Consider the following 21,359-nt stretch of genomic DNA (forward strand, 5'->3'; position numbering starts at 1 on the left):
AAATCACACCTCTCTCCTGCAGATAGTCCCTTTCAGTAAAATTTTGTACGGTTCCCTCAAGACCCAAGAGCACATTACTGGGGAGACAGACGGGAACATTGCTGGGATGCCCAGGGGAAGCATAGTGCACGTATTCAGGTGCAGACCAAATGCTCAGAGTGAGTTGCATTTCTCAAATGTATTTTTAATTAGGAAAACCTCCGTGAAAAAGTTACAGTTTTGAGTGGTATGTTTAGATGATGCAAAGGGAGGTTTGGGCAGAGGATGGAAATGGACAAGAGTTAAAAATAAAGCATGTCTGGCTGCCAGATTTTTCCATATGGAGTTTTTCTGAGATGTCATCCAGAAACAGGCCAGCATCTGGTGTCCTCCCTGGCCACCCTCTCCACATGACACTAACAGCACATAGCTTGGTGCTGTGTAAAGAGGAGCCTGAGCATCACAATGTCTGTGAATCCCTGTTTCTCTCTGGCACACACACACAAACACACACACTGCTCCTGAGACATTTGGTGTTTAAATCGGCACGCTCTATAGGAAATAACAGGGTCTGATAGTTCAAGGATTAACAATCACTGGCAGCCAAGCTGTATAATGTTTCATTCTTGCACCATGTGAGCTCTCAACTTGATGAACACTTTAAAAAATGTTAATTGAAAACCTTGCAGAGGAGACTATTAGGAGGCAGCCTGTTTCTGACTGATAGCCGGAGCGGAAGTCAGACGCCATTAAAGTGTTTGTCTCCCTTATCAGCAAGGCTGCTGCTGCACTGGTGTTTCTCATGCCACTCTGCTCTCCTTCTCAGGCCCATATTGTGTTTTCTCAGGCCCTTATTCTATTTTTTCAGGCCTATATTCTATTATCGTGGCAACGAGATGATGGCAGTGAGAGTCGGGCTTTACAAGGCTCACTACTGGACCTGGAGCAACTCCTGGGAGGAGTATAGCAAGGTAACAGGATGCAGACCTGCACACTGGTCTCATTGGTTCTCCTGGGGAGAAATAATCCTTTAAAGCAGAGTTTTAAATTGGGGAATGTCACTGGGCACTTGCAAACTAGCCTTTTATTCACAGCCTCTTAAAAGCTACCAGATCTGCTACAAAACCTATGGGGACTGGTGTTACAGCACCTCTCTATCAAAATCAGAGACAAGCAAAGGAGAATGAGCAAAGTCTGAGTTGTGCAGAGGGGTGTTCCCTTTAATCAGCACTTAAGGTCCCTTAATATTAAGCAGCTTTCCCTGATGAATCCTGAGCTTTCATATGTGCCCTCACAAAGTTTGGAGTCTGGTGCTGAATTGGTCATATAGCTCACCATTTCTAGTACAAAAGGCCTGGTGCCCTGAACTGTTTAAATGAAATAGGTATGGATTTGTTGGTTTTCTTTGCTGAAAGGGAAAAGGAAAGCCATAGGAGCCACAGAGTGGAAAGAACAGCAGTTGTTGAAAACAGTAGAGTACATGTGTTTAATCTGTTATCAGCACCTTTGCAAGCCCATATCACACTATAAGATGTTTTACATTTTATTTGCTGAATAGGCACAGCTTTTGTAATTTCCTGGCTGGTCTTCTCACAATTGGATGCTGAGCACTGTTATTTTTCTTCTTTTGTATCCTTCTTGCCTCAGACTTGGGTACTGAACTCTGGGGCATTCCTTGAATGGCAGGTTCACACATGTGCCTTGCTGATTATACCTTTAGACATGAACTAAATACATTATGGCACAGCCCGCAGCAGTTCTGACAGCAGGCTGGTATTGGGGAGGGATTGTTTGTATGATTTATTTTTTTTATGTCTTTTTATTATTTTTTTTTAACTTACGGTGGGTCCTCAAGGCATCACAGGTGCAGAAGTAAGTGCTGATGACATTTGTGGATATAAAAGTGCATGGTTTCTTTCACTGGCATGTCCTGAGGGTAGAAGGAAACATCAGCTCCAAGGGAGTCCTTTACATTCAGGGCTGTAAATATGTGCATTTGTTTTCTTAAGACTGAAATGCTTCAGGACTCAAAGTTTCTGTTTTACATGGAGTAAGAAGGAAAGTTGGCTCTAGAAATGCATCACATGCTCTGTCTCAATGCTAATTCTGCGCAGCTAAAATGAGATAATGTATTTGTCTAGGTTAGTATGTGAGTATTAGTATGTGAGTAAAACCCATACATCACATGTGGCACAGCGTGGAGGGTTTTCCCTCTGTGCAAGAGACTGGGTGCTTGTACGTGCATGTGTGTATGGACGGGCTCAGAAGCATGCTTTTCCCATGTGCATGGGAGATAATGTCACACATGAGTAACTGCTCTCCTTTGGAATATAAGCATATCCACACACTTACATACCTAGCTGGGAAATAAATAAATGTCTATTCTGATCTAAACTTATTTGTACATGTCTGAGTATGTGTATAGCCATGATAATAGAATCATAAAATGGGGACCAGTTACTAATTTCAAAGGCTTTCCTACTGTGAGCAATGGCAGTTGTGCAATTAAAGAATATTCTTTCTAAGTCTTTGTTTAACTACTGTCTGATAAAAGTCAGCAATTATACTGTACATTAGAGAGATGATTAAAAATACACTTGCTTTCCTGCAGCTTGTATCACATGTGGTTGATGTGGGTAAAATTGGAGCACATTAGTGGACAGACTAGCCATTAACAACATGCAGTGGAAGCTGAGGCTAAAATTTGCTCCAATTCTCCTCATGTCCTCAAGCCATTAATTACAAGCCTTGCAAGTTTAAAAATAGAAATAAATCAGAATGCAGAACAATTCCACAGTTCTGAGTCCTGTTTTAGGAGTTTTGTAATCTCACAATACAGGCGCCTCTTTCAGTGACTGGTGTTCTCAGCTGTATTGATATTGGACTGCAGTCACCCTGCCAGAATCCAAAAGGCCAATTTGTTTGCTAATTTCATTTGAAAAACATATTTAAATACATGCATGTCTGTGGCATTAGGAATTCTGACTGTTGGCAGGTCTGCTGTTCGATGTTTGATTTCCCATCCCAGTAGAACTTCAGCTAATGACGCCTTGTTAATTGTATGATGTTTAGCATGAGTCCCTACCTTATTGTGAAGCCAATGTGATGATTTATTAAACTTTCAAATATGAAACTGTCTATGCCTGAAGGCCCAAACTCAGACCTGGAATAAGCAAATGTATCTCGTTGGCATGGCATCCATTTGAAAGAGACCTGAAGTTGGCCTGATATGTCAAAACAGCTGCCTGCCAATTTTTAAGAGGTTTCTTTTATGGGTAGTTGAGTATCTCACTATTTTGACAGATACATGGCACGTTTTAGCCAAAACTCCTTTCACTTCCAAAATTCCCTTGTTAATTGGCAGTGTGGGAAATCATTGATAAAGAAATCTTGCTGTGTTTTTAATCCACACTCTGTGCATTTTTGTTTGACTTTTAGATGAAATTATACCATTAAAGCAGACAGGACCACATTTTCATGTTGCTATTGGAAAATGTGAAATTGGTGCCTGTCCTGGGTCTGGTTAGGACTACCAGGTCTTTCAGGATTAACTAGAAAGAATGAGTGCAATTTTGGCCTCTAAACTGGAGTACTATCTATGTGTACTTAAATGCAGCATAAGTTAGTTAAGTAATAAAATATGTATACACAAATAAAAATGTACCAGAGAGACACAGTTTGCAGAAAGCAAAGCCTAGGAAAGCAGAACAGGGATATGAATGCTTCTCTCCATATGGCACTTGGAATATTTGGAAATATCCCATGCCAGCAGTACACAGGTTTAACAGTTGTCTCAGGCTCCCATGGCATTAACGTGCCCTTACTGGTCTGCATCATCTGCCTTACAGCCTGGGATTAAAATTCATCATTTCTCACAAAGACGAAGTGTGCTGTTCTGTTCTTCCTATTGTTTGTTTCTTTTTAACCCCCCAGGCAATTCTTTGTCTAGTCTGAATCCCATAATAAAATCTTGTTGCTTGTTGTCTTTCTCAGTGCTGGAGGATACCTTGATGCTGTCTTTTCTGCTGGGTTAACTTCCTGTGTGGGTAACTTGCATTCTTGAATGATTGCTCTCTTGAAAGCATAAAGGGAAGGCTCACTTGAGAAGAGGGTGAGAGTAAGCTCTCTGTGGGACATTTTTCTGTAGATTCCATAGGATACTTGTTTGGGGTTGTTTACATGGCTTCCACCTCCTTTCATATAGCTGGCTTGTGTTTACATAGTTGGACATCTCTGACATTCAAGAGGTGATATGTGGGACAGACATAAATGGAAGGAAACTGTACTTGGAAAAAATGTGTTTATAATTTTAAATAGGAAAAGATTTTAAAATAGTTTGGTAGAGGGAGAGAAATCTTTCCTGTGCACAAGGGCTGAGTCCATGTTGCTCTAGGGCTGGTGGGTATCAGTGTGTAATCGTTTCCACCATCATTGACCACTTTTTGTCTTGTATCAAAAATCAGCCGTGATAAAAACACACATGTGCTGTGTGTTGGAGCAGAAGTAAGAACTAAAGATAAACCTGGGGAGATCCCTCTCTTGTATGGCATAACACACAGGACTCTTACTGGCGGTGTCCTGTAAAGTGCTGTTCTCTGTTGTTCTCATCATCCATCCTTTCAGCCTGTAAGTCATGCTTGTTCATTACCAAATTTGAACTGGATTGCCAAGTGCATGACAAATAATACATGCAAACTTGGGGTTTCTGTAATTATTTGGTCCACAGGATTGAAGGGAGAGGTATGTTTCATCTTCCTTGTTTGGAAGGAGAGGTTTGAAAGGGGGGAAAAATGGGTATTCTTTATGAATTTATCTGAGTGACTAGCAAGTCCTTCAGGAATTGCCTGATTTAATGCTATGTAGAAGAGCCAGGAGCATGAGCTAACAAGAGAAAGGAAATTTCCTTCTCTCTGCTTGCCACAGAGACTAGTTCTTGTGCCCTCCAAGAGCAGTGATGCAAGAAGGGAAAAAAATAATTAAGAAAAAAATGTGGAAAAGGCCCTTTGGTTCATTGGAGAGTAGCTGATAACATCAACCTTTCTGCTGTCACTTTAGTATCTTGTTAGTAGTCTCCAGTGGTTTTCCATGAGAGCTCCTGTGTCTTTAAATGATTGGTGTGGGTGCCTGGCAGAAGACCCTATTGTTTTAATGTAAAATGCCAAAGGGGTTATTCATGTCTGATTGCCCCTCTTCTCAACGTGAAGGGATCGATAAAGCCTTTTCTGCAAGGGGGATGTGAAGTCAAGTAGAACCTCACAAATAATGACATTTGATTGTGGTCCTCTGAGCATATGAGCTAGCCATTGATCGCTTCTGCTTGAGAGCTGCTGGAGGCTTGCTGGTCTGCCCATCTTCTGGGGTCTCTTCCAGACAGTTAACACATTAGAAGCAATTTTTGTTCAACAGGGTTGAAGCTTGGCAGTCACGCTTTCAGGTGTCTGGTCATTCAGAGCCCCAGTTTGGAAGGCTTTTACTGGGAATCACCAGGAGAGTGAACAGCCACTTACTCATGCTGTGGCAAACAGCAAGCAACAAGGGCTCCTGGCTTTAATTAACCGCCGTTCTTTTCTCCTTCCAGTATTAATACAGTTTTGCTGCTCTGGGTTTTGTGTGGCAGAATGAGGAGACATGACCAGAAGACAGGCTCCAGATTTGCTGCACTGCTATCAAAGTCTGCAGCCGCCTGTGAAGTCGGAGGGATCTGGGATAGCGCCAGGGTGACGAATTGCCAGAGGGCTTACGTTAACACAAGTGGTGATTCCATCACTTGGCCGAGAGCCCAAACTGGCAACCGGCTGTATTTGTCTCATGTCTATATTGACATAGCATCTGTGGTCCATTTGCTCTGGAAATTAAAGCATAAGCTGTGCAACCAATAGCTGCTAGGTCTTAGGGACGGAAAAACAATCCAGGTTACCTGATTGCTGGGGAGAAGGGCAGAAAGATGTGCTCGCTGAAAGGTTTACCTGATGTGCAGGAAATGTGGGGGATTGCTGGAATTTCTCCTACAGCAAACAGGTCTGCATAGTGGTGCAAAACCCCATATAGCAAAAACTGCATAGTGGTGCCTGTGGAAGAGACTGGGTGAGCTATTTCTGGTTGCCATCTGATGCTCCTTTATAGGCTCCCTTACAAGGCACACAGTTGCTCTAGATAGGATCTTCTGGTTTGGCTTTCATGCTTTTATAATTGAGGAGAAAAGTGCCAAGAATCTGCTTAAACACAGGGAATGACCTTTCTGCTTTGTTTGATCAGTGTTACATGTAAAGATGCAAATTACCTTGGATTGTGTGCAGAGTAAAATATTAGGCACATGTTTTAACTGGCTATTGATCCCCTGCATATTGTTATTAAGAGTCTGACAAATAAATAGCTTAAAGAAAATAACAGCAGATGAAGTAGTAGTTGATTTGGGGTTTGTTATCCTAATGGGGAGAGCAAGCACAGAAACCTCTCTGCTCTTCTCTGACATAACACAGCTTTGGTTTTGGGTGAAGTTGCCATCTTGTCGGCAGTGCTGGAGGGCTGAAGCCGGTCACTTGTCAGTGCAAATGTGGCGAGCTCCTCTGCAGCCCATGGAATGATGTGGCTTTTGCTCCAGCTGAGAACCTGGCACATTTGCATTTATTGTTAAAGCCTGTTGTGTTCTTGGGGCCCATTGGTCATGTTGCCAGCTCAGGCTTTTACAAGAGCAAACCTCAAAAACCAGTTTTGCTTAATGAAGAGCAAGAAATGATCCAAAATGGTGACATGATTTAATATTATCATCTAGAAGAGAGTTTCCTTCCTCACCAGGCCTCTTGTCCTGCAGCCTGGGAGTAGCATTGCTGGAGGGCAGATCCTTATCTCCCATCCAAGACACACACAAGGAGTTTTGTCATGTTGCTCTGCCCCAGCTCCCAGTACCACATGTGACCAAATTTGAGCTCTTTCTAAGCAACCAGGGGCATCATCCAGATGTTTCGGAGTGTGGATTGTCTTGTCTTTAATTCTCAAATCTCAAGCAGATTTAATTTATGCTGGTTTTGCTCTGGAAAAGAAAAGCAGTCTGGACTTGGGGATCCCAGACTTGCAGTTCATTGGGATAGCTGATTTTTCTCTTTCCATCCTGAGAACTGAAAATGCTTTGATTTACAAACCAGAATGAAATAGATTCGTGAATTGTAAATGACATATTCTTTTCTATGAAAGTGACAGAAAACCAGACTCCTCTAGCTGTATTACTTTGGTGCAGGACAATGCTTTGATTAGGGCTGTGAGGATATAATTTTACCTCTTATTTTTTATCCTTTTGTTGAGGAGCAGGTAGAAAATATTTTCAGCTCTCTCTATAGGTTGTATATTGGCAGTCACAGAGTACATAAAAATAATAGTCAATTTTATTTGTGGAGATAAAGGTGAAAGTAGAAATTCAGAGGGTTCTTTCAGCCATTTTTAAATAGAGTTATTTATCAGTGCTGTAAAATGACATGATTTTATTTTTTCTATTTATTTTTCCCCCAGTACTTTTGAAGAGGGCATTGGGTGCTTAGATTAGAAAGACAGGTAGGTTTTGGCTAGTGGCATCAGGCAAGTTGGTGCACTTTCTTCCCTCTGATTCCTTGGGATGCAGCCTGGGCTGTGTTCAAGAGCTTTGGCTACAGGGATTTTATAGGAAACAAAAGATAAAATGTACACAGAGCAACATACAAACAAATACCCAAGAGACTAAAATCTTCTTTCAAACTAAAGCATTTGCAGCCAAACAGCATTGTACCAATTAGCAGGCTCTTAATTAAATTGCTTGTTTGATTTGCATCCAAATTATAATTTGAATGTTGTGTAGGCTTTGATACCTTTTCATTAACTGTTCCTTTTGAGGGGGAAAAAAAAATATCTATTTTTCACTGTGTGTTTCAGAGGCCTGCGGTGTCACAAGGTGGAAAGGTCAATCATTTTTGTATCCATTTAAAGTCCATTATTGGTAGGCCACTACAACCTATCAAGCAACTCTCTTATTTTTCCAGTCAGTGATTCAGGAATCTATAGCTCTGTGCAGATAAATGGGATTTCATGGGCTTCTAAACTTCTTGCTTTATTGAAAAGCAGAATATTAACTGCTCCACTGACCAGCTGTCCATTAAAAACACGGGATACTTTTAGAAAATTGTTTGCCAATCAAATCCCACCAACATCTGTAGAGAGCCTTTTCAGATTGTTTGGTTTATAAGCAAATGCTACAGCTGCTTTCCCACCTCCATTGAAACATTCCCATTTACCTTCTCTCCATGTCTCTGTCCATGTCTCGGGGCATTTTGAGGTATTGTAAGGAGCGCAGCGTGTTAGCTGGAAATGTAAAACTGAGCTTTAACAAGTCCATTTGGTGCTGGTCCTTGCTGGTCTACAGGGCCCCCTGCTTTATTTGCTGTTCAGTGAAATTAGTGCTTTGCGGTTTTTTGCTGTTCCCAGGGTTTAAATAGGTTCTGTTAGCCCTCAGGATTGCAGGCCTGGCTATAGGGATTAGGGAGCTCCACACCTGGCTAATAACTGGCCAGGATTTGGGAGATGCAGCCTGGCAAGGGCAGACCAGAGATCTCACAGCTCTGGACTTGCTGGGAAATCCCATCTCCAGACCCCGTAGACTTGAATGTTAGTGACAGGAACATCTCCAGACTTAATACAGTTCTTTCAGCTCCACTGTCATTCCCAGGTTTGTGCCTCTATACCAGCGTGTGTTTTGGATTCAGCTGGAACAGAGTTAGTTGTGGGCTTAAACCACATGAGTTTGCTATGAATCAGATCAACAAATGCACCCATTTCTATATAATCAGATTAAAATGAATTCATTCTTTAGTGCAACAGATCCATCAGGAATGGTGTCAGGTGCTGGCAAGCTGAGCTGTCGGGGGGCCAGCAGGTCTCATTGCCTCTCAGGGTGATGCTCCTTGGTTTGGCTGGATGTCTTCCCAGGGACTGCTGCTTTCTGTTCAGAACTGCTGAGTGCTCCAGTCCTCCCTGTGTATTTTGAAGCCATAGAAACCAAAGACGGAAGATTCTTTCCATGTGCAGAATTTTTATGATTAAATGGTTTCACCTCTTCATCTTTTTTTTTTTTTTTTTGCCATTTCATTTTAATGAGTATTTCATAGAGATTACTTTTCTATAAGGCAAGAATCCAAGGCCTGCTTCAGCTTCTATGTTAGTGCAATGCCAACCTTCTTTTACCCCATCAGATCAGAATCCATTTTCAGACTGGAGTGGATTCTTGTTTAAAATAATTCTTGGTTTTGTAGGTACATTGGAACAACATGCTGAAGAAACTGGCGTCAGCTATAATTTTGCTCCCTCCTTTGCTTCACCCTTGATGACCTCTCTCTTCTTCCCTGCAGGGCATTGATTTTTGTCCTGGGCAAAATGTCTCTGGAGTGACAACACATACACAGGAGGAGCATACTACCCTGCCACTGCTTTTCCACCTGGGAAGGGACCCTGGCGAGAAGTATCCATTGAGGTGAGCCATTTAACAAAGATGTCAAAACTCAGCACTATCAGCATCTGCTTTATATAATTCATTTGCCTTGGTAGCTGTTTCTTCTAATCTGCTTGAAAACTGTCCCAGAAAGCCATTACTGATGAAAGCAGGTAAAAAGAAAGGAACAAACACTGGTTTTCAAGTGGTTAGGTTAGATGGGTGTGCACATGTCCAGAACTTAACTCGTCAAGCTGGTCGTTCTTGTTCTGTGTCCTGCAACCCCTGACAAGGCAGGACAGAGTGCAGGGCAGCTGTGGAATAAAGCAGTGGTGCTGGTGTGTGCATTGGAGCTATGATTCTCTGCGTGTTTTGGGGCTAGAGAAGAAATGACTAGGCATCTTTGTACACTCCGCAGTGGTTTTTCTCTCTGCATTAGAATCTGTGGAAGGCAAATGTGGTAATCTTCTGATCTCCTAGTCCCTGATAAAGGAGCTTCTCCAGAGGGTCTCTACCCATAGGACATTCTGTTCAGCCCTGTTCCGTCCTTGGACTTTCCTGGCTGGTTGAATCCGTTTTCCCATAAGCCTACTATTGTAATATTTATCTTCAGCATACACCTGAGAGATTTCTGTAAGGATTTATGTAGTCATAAGCCAGCACAGCCCACATATAAACCTGCCACCTCCAAAAAAGCTCCCAAGGTATCCCCACCTCCCTCCTTCCTTCTACTGAGTTTTACCCTGTGGCAAAACTACTTGCAAACAGGGGCATGCAGCCTCATCCCTCACCAGTGGCTCCAAATTGGAGAATGTGGAAATAAATAAAACGAAAACTAGTGCTACTGTGACCGCCTGCACAGAGATGTTTTGTGCAGCAGCTTCACAAGAGAGATGTTCTTCTGAGCTGACAGGACTTCAATTACTCAACTGTTTTAAATAATTGAGTGGATGCACTCACTGCACTCTTTTCAAAAGAACTGAGCCTGTGCTGTCCACTAAGTGTTTTCACTAGAGAGAGGAGGGGAGGAAAAGTGTTTCTCCTTCTCTCTCGCTTAACAGACAAGCACTCTAGAGGTGCATTACTCAGCGTATAAAGCTCTTCAGAAGCCCCCCGTGTTAGCTCTCACTTTCTGTTGAGTTTCATCACTAATGAATAAAGCAAATCTGCAGCTCTTGCGTTTTAAATTCAACCCAGTGAAACTACGCTACTGGGTTGGGATTCCAGATGAGACTGTCCCATGTTTAGTTTACCAACTACTTTATTTTAGGAGGATGAGTGGTTAGAAATGACCTCTTTTCCCCAAAACCAAACAAATTGGTAGTATTAAGTGAACTGTAGTTTGGTTTTGTTTCCTCTGAATTTGAGGGAGAGGAGCCCTTCCCTAAGAGGTTTGTAGGACACCTGCTTCCCTGTTATTTAGATGTTCCTTACCACCACCATGGACTGAGCATTGAAATAAATTCCAGTGTTACATCTGCAATCGTTTCTCGTACAGTTCCATTGATTTTTGGACGTTCACAAGCTGTTGCTTTGATTGAATTTTATGGCAAGATTATGGCACAATTATGGAAAGCTGTGATGTTGTTTAATATGCAGACCTTAATAGAAAAGCCTCTTCTTAGTAAATGAATCTTCCTTTCTGCAGCACATTCTGTTGCTATTGTCTCCTCTCTGGTCACAGTGGAAAACTCATGGGAAGTGGGTCTCCTATATCGAATGTGGTAATTAAATTATCCTCATTTGTGGAGCTGTTACTGTTGTGTATTTTTATTTAGCTTAATTATCCCCCTTGGCAGACAGCCTGCTGGGAGTCCCGACACTAATGTTGCTCAGAAGGGAATCCAGCATTCTCCTCCAAGCGTGCATCTGTCTGTCCATACATGCTGGGTGTGTGTTCACAGTCCATGTTGGCCACGCTCCTCTCTTCACCCTCCTGCAGCCTGGAGGAGCAGGGTGTATCGTAGCTCTTTCACCAGCTTGGGTCCTCTGGTGCATCGTTATGTTGTTAAAGCATTTAGAAAAAAATGCATTGTACCCCTGATTTATTGGTACCTTTCCCTCTTCTTTTATGTCATTTACTTTGCTTTGTTAAATCTGCACTGGATTTTATTGGTATTGCTGCTGCTGTGAAGGAGCAGCATTGCACACTGATGCCCTGTCCTCTCTGCCTGCTTTTGCTAGTTTTTTATTTCACTTATTCCTTATTTTAGTACAACTTCTTCTTCTCCCTAAAATTATTTAAATAATCTGTCATGTCTCTTGATTTCAATTAATTCGGAGTGGAGTCACATGCAAAACCACGAGTGGCAGGTTTCGTTGGGGTGCATGAAGGCCAGGTATCACACGCACTTCCAGAGGGATGTAATGCTTATATATTTGGGCTCCTGTTAGGATCCCAAGGGATCTCAGAGCCAGGGCATCCTAGAAATCAGTCTGCCCAGTCAACTAAGCAATACTTGACTTGCAGGGTGCTTAAGCTCAGGCAGTCTCATCTGAAATGGCATTGGGTCATGACTCTGCATGCAAGTACTGTGTGATACTGGGAGACTTTTTTGAGGCTCTGATTTCAGATCATCTCATCACGTGGGGATTAGCATTTGCAGTCTTCACTGGGGAACTGGCTGCTAAAGGGCTCACTGAAGATGCAAGTCCTTCAAGACGTAGAGAAAGCACGTAAAGTTTCCACTTCCCTGGGTGTCACAGTGAAGCAGGACAAGTCCTTCCTCTTCCTTACACAGTTCACTGGATTTCCTGGAGCCTGCCTGGAAACTATATCAGCAAAAGCTTATCTCCCACAGGAGTACTTTTCATGCAGTCGAAAAACTGGTCAGGCAATTACAGCCAGGTCCTGTCATCATGTTGAGGGCACGTCTGGCAGTTCTGAGCCATATGGCACCCTGCACTTCTGTTCCCCTTCATGTAAAGCTGTGCATGCATCCCTACCCATGTGTGAGTCCAGGAACAGACCCTCCCAACAGGGCTGTGACTGTTTCTTCCTGCTATTGCCCCTCTGGTTTTGGCTAGACAGCTTCCTCCACCCCAGCTGCTGCCAAGGGACATGGTTGTGTTTACCTCTCCATGTTGAAAGATAATTACTGGTGTTTCTCAGTCTGGACTGGAACTTCACCCAGGCAATCCACCAACCCCACAGACTTTGCATTTTGTTAGCTGGGATTCACAGCAGGGCCAAATGCATGTTACGAGTCCTCATGCTGCCTGAGCTTGCCCAGGTGATGGCATATTTCATAAAATCATAGAATCATATTTACATCATCACATCAACAGACTGGATGGAGCAAGATCCCTGTTCTGTAGTTGGCCTTCAGGATGCACATGCTTATCACTAGCATCAGATTCATTCATTCCCAAGTTCTTGTCCCCCTTTCTCCTGGCAAGAGGGTGACTCTCCTGAGAACTGCAGGACTCTCGGATTCTGGTGTTGAGAGAAGCTTGGCACTGTAGGATGAGCTCGACATTTATATGGCTGCAGGATGAGATAGGCAAGAACATGCCTGCAGGTACTGCAGGCAACAACATTGCAGGCAACATGATGAGGCAACACTGGCATCTGGATTGGTGCTTGTAGTAACACCTGCAATACTGGGGTATTTATGGGCAATATATTTTAAAGAAGTGTGGTTACTGGTGAATAATCTCTCTTTTGGTTGCCAAAAATGGCAATGTAACTGCACTGATGTAAGTAAGACTTTCCTTATTATCTGGTCCTTGTGTAGTGAGAAGTGAACTGTTTGTGTCTTTTTGTCATCCAAGAGATTGACTAGATCTGTGTAGGCTGTGGGATAGAAGGTATCTCTTTTTTTATAGCTCTCAACTTTAAAATATAAATAAGATTGTGTGTTAGGCAGCACACAAAGCAGAAGCACTTCCCCAAGTCTAGCTGGTATTTTGTTTCTGCCCTAGGTGCAATTACTAGGGGATTTGTGCTTTGTATATTGAGTTTACTAAATTCTGAGTGTCAAAATACCTGTGTTTTACTTAGGGCAACAGATTCCACTATTATGGAAAGAAAATGGAAGTGATAAGTCTTGGTTGATGAACATAATGATTTTAGAACACATTAATTAACAAGAGAGCTCAAGAGTGCCTATTTTGAGCAGATGGAAAATCCAGGAAATCATCAAAGAGGTAATTGCACTAGTTATGGAGCCAGAAAAGAAGGGAAGAAGCTCCTGAAGGGAAGCTAAAGGGGAAGGGATCTGATAGAAAAGTTGCCAGTCTCACCTAAGAGATCAGGGCAGAAACCTGACTGTAGGTAAAGGAGAGAAGGTGCAAAACTGGTAAAAAACTGTGTATAACAAAAAGCCAGAATCTTGCCCAGGGGAGATGCTGACTCCTCATCTTCTTGAAAAGAAGGAAATGATACCAGCTGCATTTCTGGGGTGAATTAGCTGCTGCCACAGGAAAAAAGGCATTCAGGAACACTGAAACTGTGGATAGCTGTGGATCAGGAGCCTCAGCACCCTGTGTTGTGGCACATCGTCTTATCAACCTGTAACTCATGCTTAATCATGGCAGACCAGCAGCTTGCAGGTATTTTGGTGAGTAACTGTCTAGACTTGAGTGATGCTGTATAAGAAGGAATATTGGAAATAAAAAGCCAAAAGAACCAGTTTCAAAAATGCAAAATGCAGTTGGAAATGGACATCATCTTCCTCAGAGATGGTCCAGGCAGTGCTTACAGCCTCAAGAAAGTAGCCTGAAGAACCTATTTCTTGAATTATGATTCAGAAATACCACAGAAGCAACTAGCAGGAGGATCAGATGGATAGCTGTTACTTTCTGTCTCCTGTTCACACAAAGACTGGGGTTTTACATACTCATTCTGCCTTTATGCCCTCTGCTGCCCTCAACGCTGTGGTGGCTCGCAATGAAATCCAGCAGGAAGACAGGATTCTTGAAGCTGGGGACTTACAACTTCTGTGACAACAGGTGACTGAGTAGAGCACAATCACATCTCCTTGCTGCAAGGAAGGCTGTGGGCACCATCCAGAGAACCAATACAGGTGAGAGGCATCATCAGTACTCCCAGTATATGTATGGCTAACATGGCCAGACATGTCCAGGAGTATCTCCATGGCTGCTGGACCAGATATGTGAATTAAGGTACAGGCCGCCCTTCAATCTGCTCTTTGATTCCTTCTTTGTTTTACTTTGGCCCTGAGCCTCTCTGGCAATTGCAAGTTTCAGCAGCAGAGCCCCAAACCTGTTGTCTGCCTCATGTATTGTGCAGACTTTAAATTGCAGATGAACTTGGTAATGGAAGAGAGGAACTGAGGAAGACTGAATAATACAAGATCAAGACTTGGATACTACAGTGCTGAACAGCCTCAAAGCACTGATAACAGATAAAATCAAATTACCCAAATCTGGGTGTAATAATGGGTTTAATTAAGATAATTCCAGTGCAAAAGGAAGTTAAATATACAAATCATTACCCAAGTTTTCTGCTCTTCCCATAACTTCATGTGCATTTGCTAGAACATGCTACAAATCTGGAAGCTACTGTTGAGAGCCTGCTGTCAGGTTTCTATGAAGTGCACTATATAATACCTATTTTATAACATTCCTCTTGACAATAACATGGTCCTGTTGCTCCCAGGATACACATACTGCACTGAGCCCGCACAGGAATCACCAGGACGAAGTATAAAGCATCAAGATTGACATATAAAACAATGCTGAAAAGGCTCTTTAATTTTCTCTGGTTCTGGTCTGAGGGCATATTTATGATGGTGGAGAATCGCCCTCTCCCTCTCCTTACAGCTCAGGATGCCAGCAGACCTGAAGGTGAAAGACTTGAGGACTGCATGATTGAACCAGAGCTCTAACACCAAAAGCAGTGTGTGAGACAAACCCTCCTCCTTCCAAACCTGCATTTCGGTGTAGGGCACGGTGGGGTTAATAGCAGAGCAGGTTACACTGGAGCTGTTTGCTGAGGGAGGAGATGGGAGCAGCTTGCCAAGGCACAATTACACTAAATGAAGGAAGCACAGGCCACACCTGTGCCTGGGACCCTGCGCTCGCAATCCAGCCCTGATTGGATCTCCAGAGACTTCCCAGAGGTAAAGTGTCAATTAGTGTAATGACCCTGGACTTTGTCCACTCTCTTCGCTCATTCTGAGCATGGAATAATTTCATGTACACTGGGGGATCTCTTTTAGCAAACTCCTCACAACACCACCTGCTCAGCCTCTCATTCTTCCAGTGCTATTCCCAGCTCTCCTTCTGCAGGATTGTTGAGCTAGAATACAAAATGCAGCATGCCCTGGAGGCAGCGAGGTCTGGGTCTTCATGCAGACAATGCCCAAACACCTGTATAGATAATATCATCTTCTTTTGGAACAGAGAATGTAGCAAACCCTGCACTTGCAGCCCAGTCCTGCATATGCATTCAGAGAAATGATGGGACTCCATGTAAGAGTGAGAGAGGTGCCCAGCTCTGTTAACAACTTAGACTGATTACCATGAAGTAATTATCCCTATCTTATAGACAAATTAAAGGCACTTTTCTCTTGCAGATTTTGTCTCAAAATGCATTTCTTGCATAGGACCGGAGACAGTTTTAACCCTTGCCACACAGTCAGTAAATACTTTACAAATCGCTGCATAGATATTGGATCTTGGTGGATATTGTGGAGCTAAACAGGTCTGTCTGAGCAAAACCTGAGCTCATCAAAGCCAGGAACAGGGATCTCCATGGGGCCAAGATGGGAAGACCAACCCCCATCGCCAGCATGGCTTTATCTCAGTGGATGCTCTGGTTTCTGTGAATGCCAGCTCCGGGGCTGGTACCATCCTATGGGCATCACAGTCCCCTGCTATACATGGAGCCTTGATACACATCTGGATGAGGAACATAGTTCATGTGTTCCATTGAGGCATCTGAAGACAATCTGAGATGATCATCCAGTATTGAATGACACCTTACAGCACTCGGGGTCCATCACTGTCATGTGCTTCAACACAAGGAAGACGGCTGCAATCGGATATGTTTTAAGCTAGCGTCAACAGGTTTAGCCAGCTTAAGAGCATCTTAAGCCCTGCTGAGACAAGGTTTATAGGTTAGCGGTCTGACTTGGAGCATAATCTATACATGTTCTTTAGCTTTAGCCAGCTTTGTACTTATGTGGGAAGTGCGAGTCCTTTATGTGTGCCAAGCCATTTCTATCATGCTTTTGGGGAAGTCATTCAGCCTGTGCTAAATGCTGAAATAATCTAAAAGTGTAGAAGCTGCAGGGGAGAGCAGTTCAAAAACACCAGGAGCTGAGGTTAGGCCAAGATTTCCTGTCACTGCTGAGCTAGCTGAAAAAGCCTGAAGTGTCCTGAACATGGGAATTAAAGCAAGATGATGATTCAAATGACTCAAGCCTGTTTTATTATACTGTGGCATTCGTATGTCTTAGGTTGCTAATGAGCAACAATGCTGTGGATAAACGCAGGAGTTTGGATTACAGCAAAAAGACTTTTTTCATTGCAAGAGGACTGGCATATTTGGAGCAAAAAGCAGCAGTCATGACAACATATTGTTTATCTGTCATCCAGAGCACAGCTGTGTTTTCCACTGGTCTGTCCAGATTACAGCTAATTTGGAATCCGATGTATGAAAAGCTGTTCCGATGGATGAAATTCGGCTATCTCTTTAGCACTTAAATATTTGCAAAGATGCTGTGGAGCTTAATTAGTTAGCAGCAACATTTTATCTTATGAGTCCACTTCCAAAAGAAGATCTTCAATGCTGGAGAGATGACACAAGAATGTGACATAAATAAACAAGTTGGATAGTTACAAGAGCAGCAGGAGGAGGAATTAAACTATTTGATATCTGGAGTATCAGTTAGACTCTAACAATCGTTTAAAATATGTATTAATTAATATTAATCCTTCATCTAAGGATCTTAATAAAGTGTGATTAGCTTGGGTTTGGAAGAGCTTTCAAATCCTGGCACAATAGCTGCATTAGAAATCTAAAACACTGAAATACATGTGTCTCCCTAAACTGCATTTCATCTCCACTTCCATCACCAGCTTTACAGGGTTTCTGGCTCCCCTGTTTCATCCAGTCTCCAGCTCAGATGTCCAACATGCTGTGCGCAACCCTGGCACTCGCCTGTGGTTTTAGGCAGTGTGTTTGTCTGCAGCCTTTCCTCTCCGTGTGCAGGCTCTCCTGTGTTTGCTGTCCTCTGCATGTCAGCACAGGTTAGCTTTAAACCCTCCCTGCCTCTTGTAAAAACCTGTTTCCTTTTTTTCTTTCTCTCAAGCAGGCTGGCAATGCTGTGCTTTGAAACGAAACCAGAGGGCTTCCAGATAAAATCTCACCAAGCTGAAAGGCCATTGTGCCACCGGATGCAACCCTGGCTGAGCCAAGTGATTGCTGCCTTGAGTGTCTTCATCAGGGCAGGAGTCAGAGATGGTCTTTGGCAGCTCCCAAACACTTGCCTGTCTGCTGTTTTCAGTTGTCTTTGGGGCAGTGCGGGAGTAATCAGCTGGCTGCTGTAGGAGCTAAGGTGGGAGAGGAGGAAGCAAATTCAGGAGCTTCACAAGAACAGTCTGAATTTCAGGGTGGCCCATACAGATGACACAGCCAGTCCCAGCGATAGTCTCTCCACCAGGATACAGCTAGCTGGGTGTGAGAGCAACAGATTAGTTTGCTCAAGCTTGTCATTTCAAATTCCCTTCCTGTTCTCTATCAGCAAAGCTCAGGCCCATCCCCACAATCAGCTTCTCTCTGGATGGCTGCCGAGATGTGATATTTATAGGGTTTACTGGAAACTGTTGGCACATTACTGGGCTTCAAAATGTGATTGTTTTTCAAAGAAGGAAATTAGCTGGAGTGTGGGGCTGGTGGCCAGCTTGGACTGTAAGCAAAGGGAGACCGAGGTCAGGACCAAGCTGCATTGTTTCTTTTATCTTCAGAAGCAATTTGCTGCTCTCTGTTTTTTGAGTGACCCTTAACATGATGGACAAAATGAGATCATTGGGTAGTAATCCTCCATTTTAGAGATACTCAAAGTATTAGTGAAGTACACCCTGAACCACTTAAACAAGTACCTATTAGAGTAATTGGATGGATAAAAATCTCATAATTTATAACCCTGTATGAGGGTTTGGAGCATGACAGATGGGTCCCAGCTTGTAATAATAAAGCTGTAACGGAAGAATGTAGATGGGGCAGAACCCTGGGAGGTTGCGAAATGGAGGAGGTATTCTTGTCTTGGACAAGTCACTTCTATTCTTCTTCTCCATCTTCCTGTTTGCATAATACTAGTTCATCTTACTTGGTGATTGTGAAGTTTTACTACCCGAGGGTTGTATTCTAAACCCTTAGCTTGAGAACATGTGGAAAACAAAGTATTGGCATTACCTTTGTTTCAATACACATTAGGGAAAAGCACTTGAAAGAGTGGACAGTGAACGTGCAGAGAGCCTCTGCAGGCTAGTTTGTGTACTAATGTGTTTGGCAAGGTTTGTTCTGTGTTGTAGCAAGTCTTCCTTGATAATCATTTAAGGCACAGCTCAAGGGCAGGCACCTTTCTTTGTACCTACCACGTTTGCCAAAAAGATCCCCCTCGGGACTCAACATGAGCTTACAGTGTTATTTGCCTGCCTAGGAAGAAACACATTTGGGAACAGCAGTTTTGAGAGCTGAAGCCCCATGTGGAGATGACCCATCAGGAGCCATGTGCTTCTTTGGCGAGGGCAAGCCATGTGCCATCCTTGCTGCCCTGAGCAGAGCATCCTGGAGCAAAGCCTCCAGGGCTCGCCAGGTTGAACTCTCTCAGCCCAGATGTTTCATTCCCCTACGGACCTGTGGGCAGTTAGTGTCAATTGCAAGTTTATGTACTCTTCTTCTTTATTGTGGCCCAGGACAAGTCTCCTGACCCAGCTCCATGATGTGGACACTGTAATGATGCCATGTATGAAGCCTCACTAATAACATCTGTGTTTTTTTCACATTCTAGTTTTGCCAGCAATGAATACCAGAGGGCAATGGAGCAAATATCTGTCATTGTCCAGCAGCACAAAGTGACCATGGTGCCAGGGGAGCCACAGCTTAACATGTGTGACAGGGCCGTCATGGTGAGCATTAAAGCATAAATATGTTTGAGAAGTCTCAGTTTAAAATAGATTTTGTAAAGGCTTTATAAAACATCACCAGAGGGTGACAAGCCAGAGAAGGATGGAGGCGAGATGCACACCAGCCTGTTTGAAGGGCTGTCTGGCTGTTCCACGAAGGAGAAGGCTGTTTGTTACCTGTGCAGCTCGGTGGCACAGGAAGGCTCGTACCAAGTGAGTGGGGTTAGGTCTGGAAGGTCTATCAACATGCTGTTACAAACTCTGTGGCTTCCTTCCGTAGACATCTGGCAGTATCTACAGCTGTAGGTCCTTCTCCTTTCTAATCTCCTTCTGCAAATCTCAAAATCTTCTGTGTTTTGAGTGGTGAGACTGGGACAGTGGCTCTTTTCCAGTCATGTGTGTGAGTACCTTCGGTCTTGCTTGGTCTCCTCCAATTCCACCCGTGCCTGACTTTTCCGAAGTCTTTCTGGCTTGAAAGATGACAGGCATTTTTAATTCTGTTCTCCATTTCAAACTGCATGTTGGAAAGTTACAGTTTGGCTTTAATGTCAAATGCTGCTTGGTTTGCTGAGAACCTGGGAAAGAAACTGGAGAGTTTGTAGGAGGTAAAGTTATGAGATGACAAGGGTCTGTGTAGTCTAAGGAGATGTGCCTGTAGACTGACACAAAATAGTAACAGGCAGAATCTTTCTGATGCTGAAATAACCTGCTGAAGCAAACAGTTGGTACCTGCTGCTGTGATCTATCTCCAAGCAGCCAGAACAGTGAAAATGTGGAGCTGTGCCTCTGCAGTCAGAAGGCAACGATCTTTTTTAGCTTTATCACATCTTTTTATTTTTGGATGTTAAGTAGGAAAAAGATTTGAAGGACCATTGTTTCTGTGTTGTTTTCTTTCATTATTCAACTTTTCCTTTTGTAAACACTGTTCTGTGCTCCTCTGGGACCTTTTGGGTTGAGGCACTCTCCCCAGTGCCTGGCTGCTGCCAGAGACCTTCACTGGAAAGGCATTTCTTCTGTGTTAACTCCAGTCCAAAACTGGTTCATAAATTGTAGGCTGTTCTGTGGCTACCCTGGTGTAGTGTGTTTAGGTGCTGTGGAAACATCTGGTTTCTCTGTCTGTCAACAGTGTCTTTGGGTTGCATAGTGGAAAATGTGCTGAACTGGAGGTCCTGCACTTCATCCTCTACCCCTCTTTGGTTCTTTTTAGGGTCAATCTTCTCCCTGAGAATGCCATGTTCTGTCTTTATCTTGTTGGGCAGAAGTTCTGCAGACCATGGGCTGCTTTTGCTGTGGCAATGTCCAGCCATGCCTGCCTGGTCTATAAGCAGAGGCAGCTAATGACTGCTCCAATGCCCGGCCAAGCTCAAAGCAGATCAATTGGCCCTCCACAATCGGCTGGAGGGTATTCTAATCCCAGGAGAAATGTTCAAATCCCAGCAGGAAACATGATGAGTTTCCTATTATATGTAAACTCCTAACAGACTATCAGCATCTCTATCAGCACTACATCAAGTCCTTCTCCTCACCAGCTGCCCCTTTCTTCCTCCTCCTCTTCATCACAAAACTAAAACAGGTGCCAAATTACTGCCTTTTGAGACCAGGAGTTAAGATACTCAAAATCTTTTTGGAGTGATAGTATTGATGGGGTTGATTGGGCCCTAAATCTGTCTTTGGAGGATGCTGGAAGATAAATATCACCCCCTAGTATTATGTCTGAAAGAGGGTAGATTTATATTAGACATTGGGCAGAAGTTCTTCCCTGTGAGGGTGCTGAGGCGCTGGCACAGGGTGCCCAGAGAAGCTGTGGCTGGCCCCTCCCCTGCAACTTTCTAAC

General features: G+C 43.4%; 1 protein-coding gene across 1 annotated transcript in view; it reads left to right on the top strand.

Annotated features, from left to right (window-relative positions):
- The window catches only part of GALNS (galactosamine (N-acetyl)-6-sulfatase), a 40,716-nt gene that overhangs the window by 17,471 nt on the left and 1,886 nt on the right, over positions 1–21,359 (top strand). Inside the window, exons 10-12 of the mRNA XM_010019178.1 lie at positions 848–950; positions 9,348–9,469; positions 19,411–19,528. Coding sequence (XP_010017480.1) covers positions 848–950; positions 9,348–9,469; positions 19,411–19,528 — 343 coding nt within the window. The remainder of the gene's footprint in view (positions 1–847; positions 951–9,347; positions 9,470–19,410; positions 19,529–21,359) is intronic.

Source organism: Nestor notabilis, unplaced genomic scaffold (genome assembly GCF_000696875.1).
Source record: "Nestor notabilis isolate BGI_N333 unplaced genomic scaffold, ASM69687v1 scaffold22197, whole genome shotgun sequence".
Lineage (NCBI taxonomy): Eukaryota > Metazoa > Chordata > Aves > Psittaciformes > Psittacidae > Nestor > Nestor notabilis.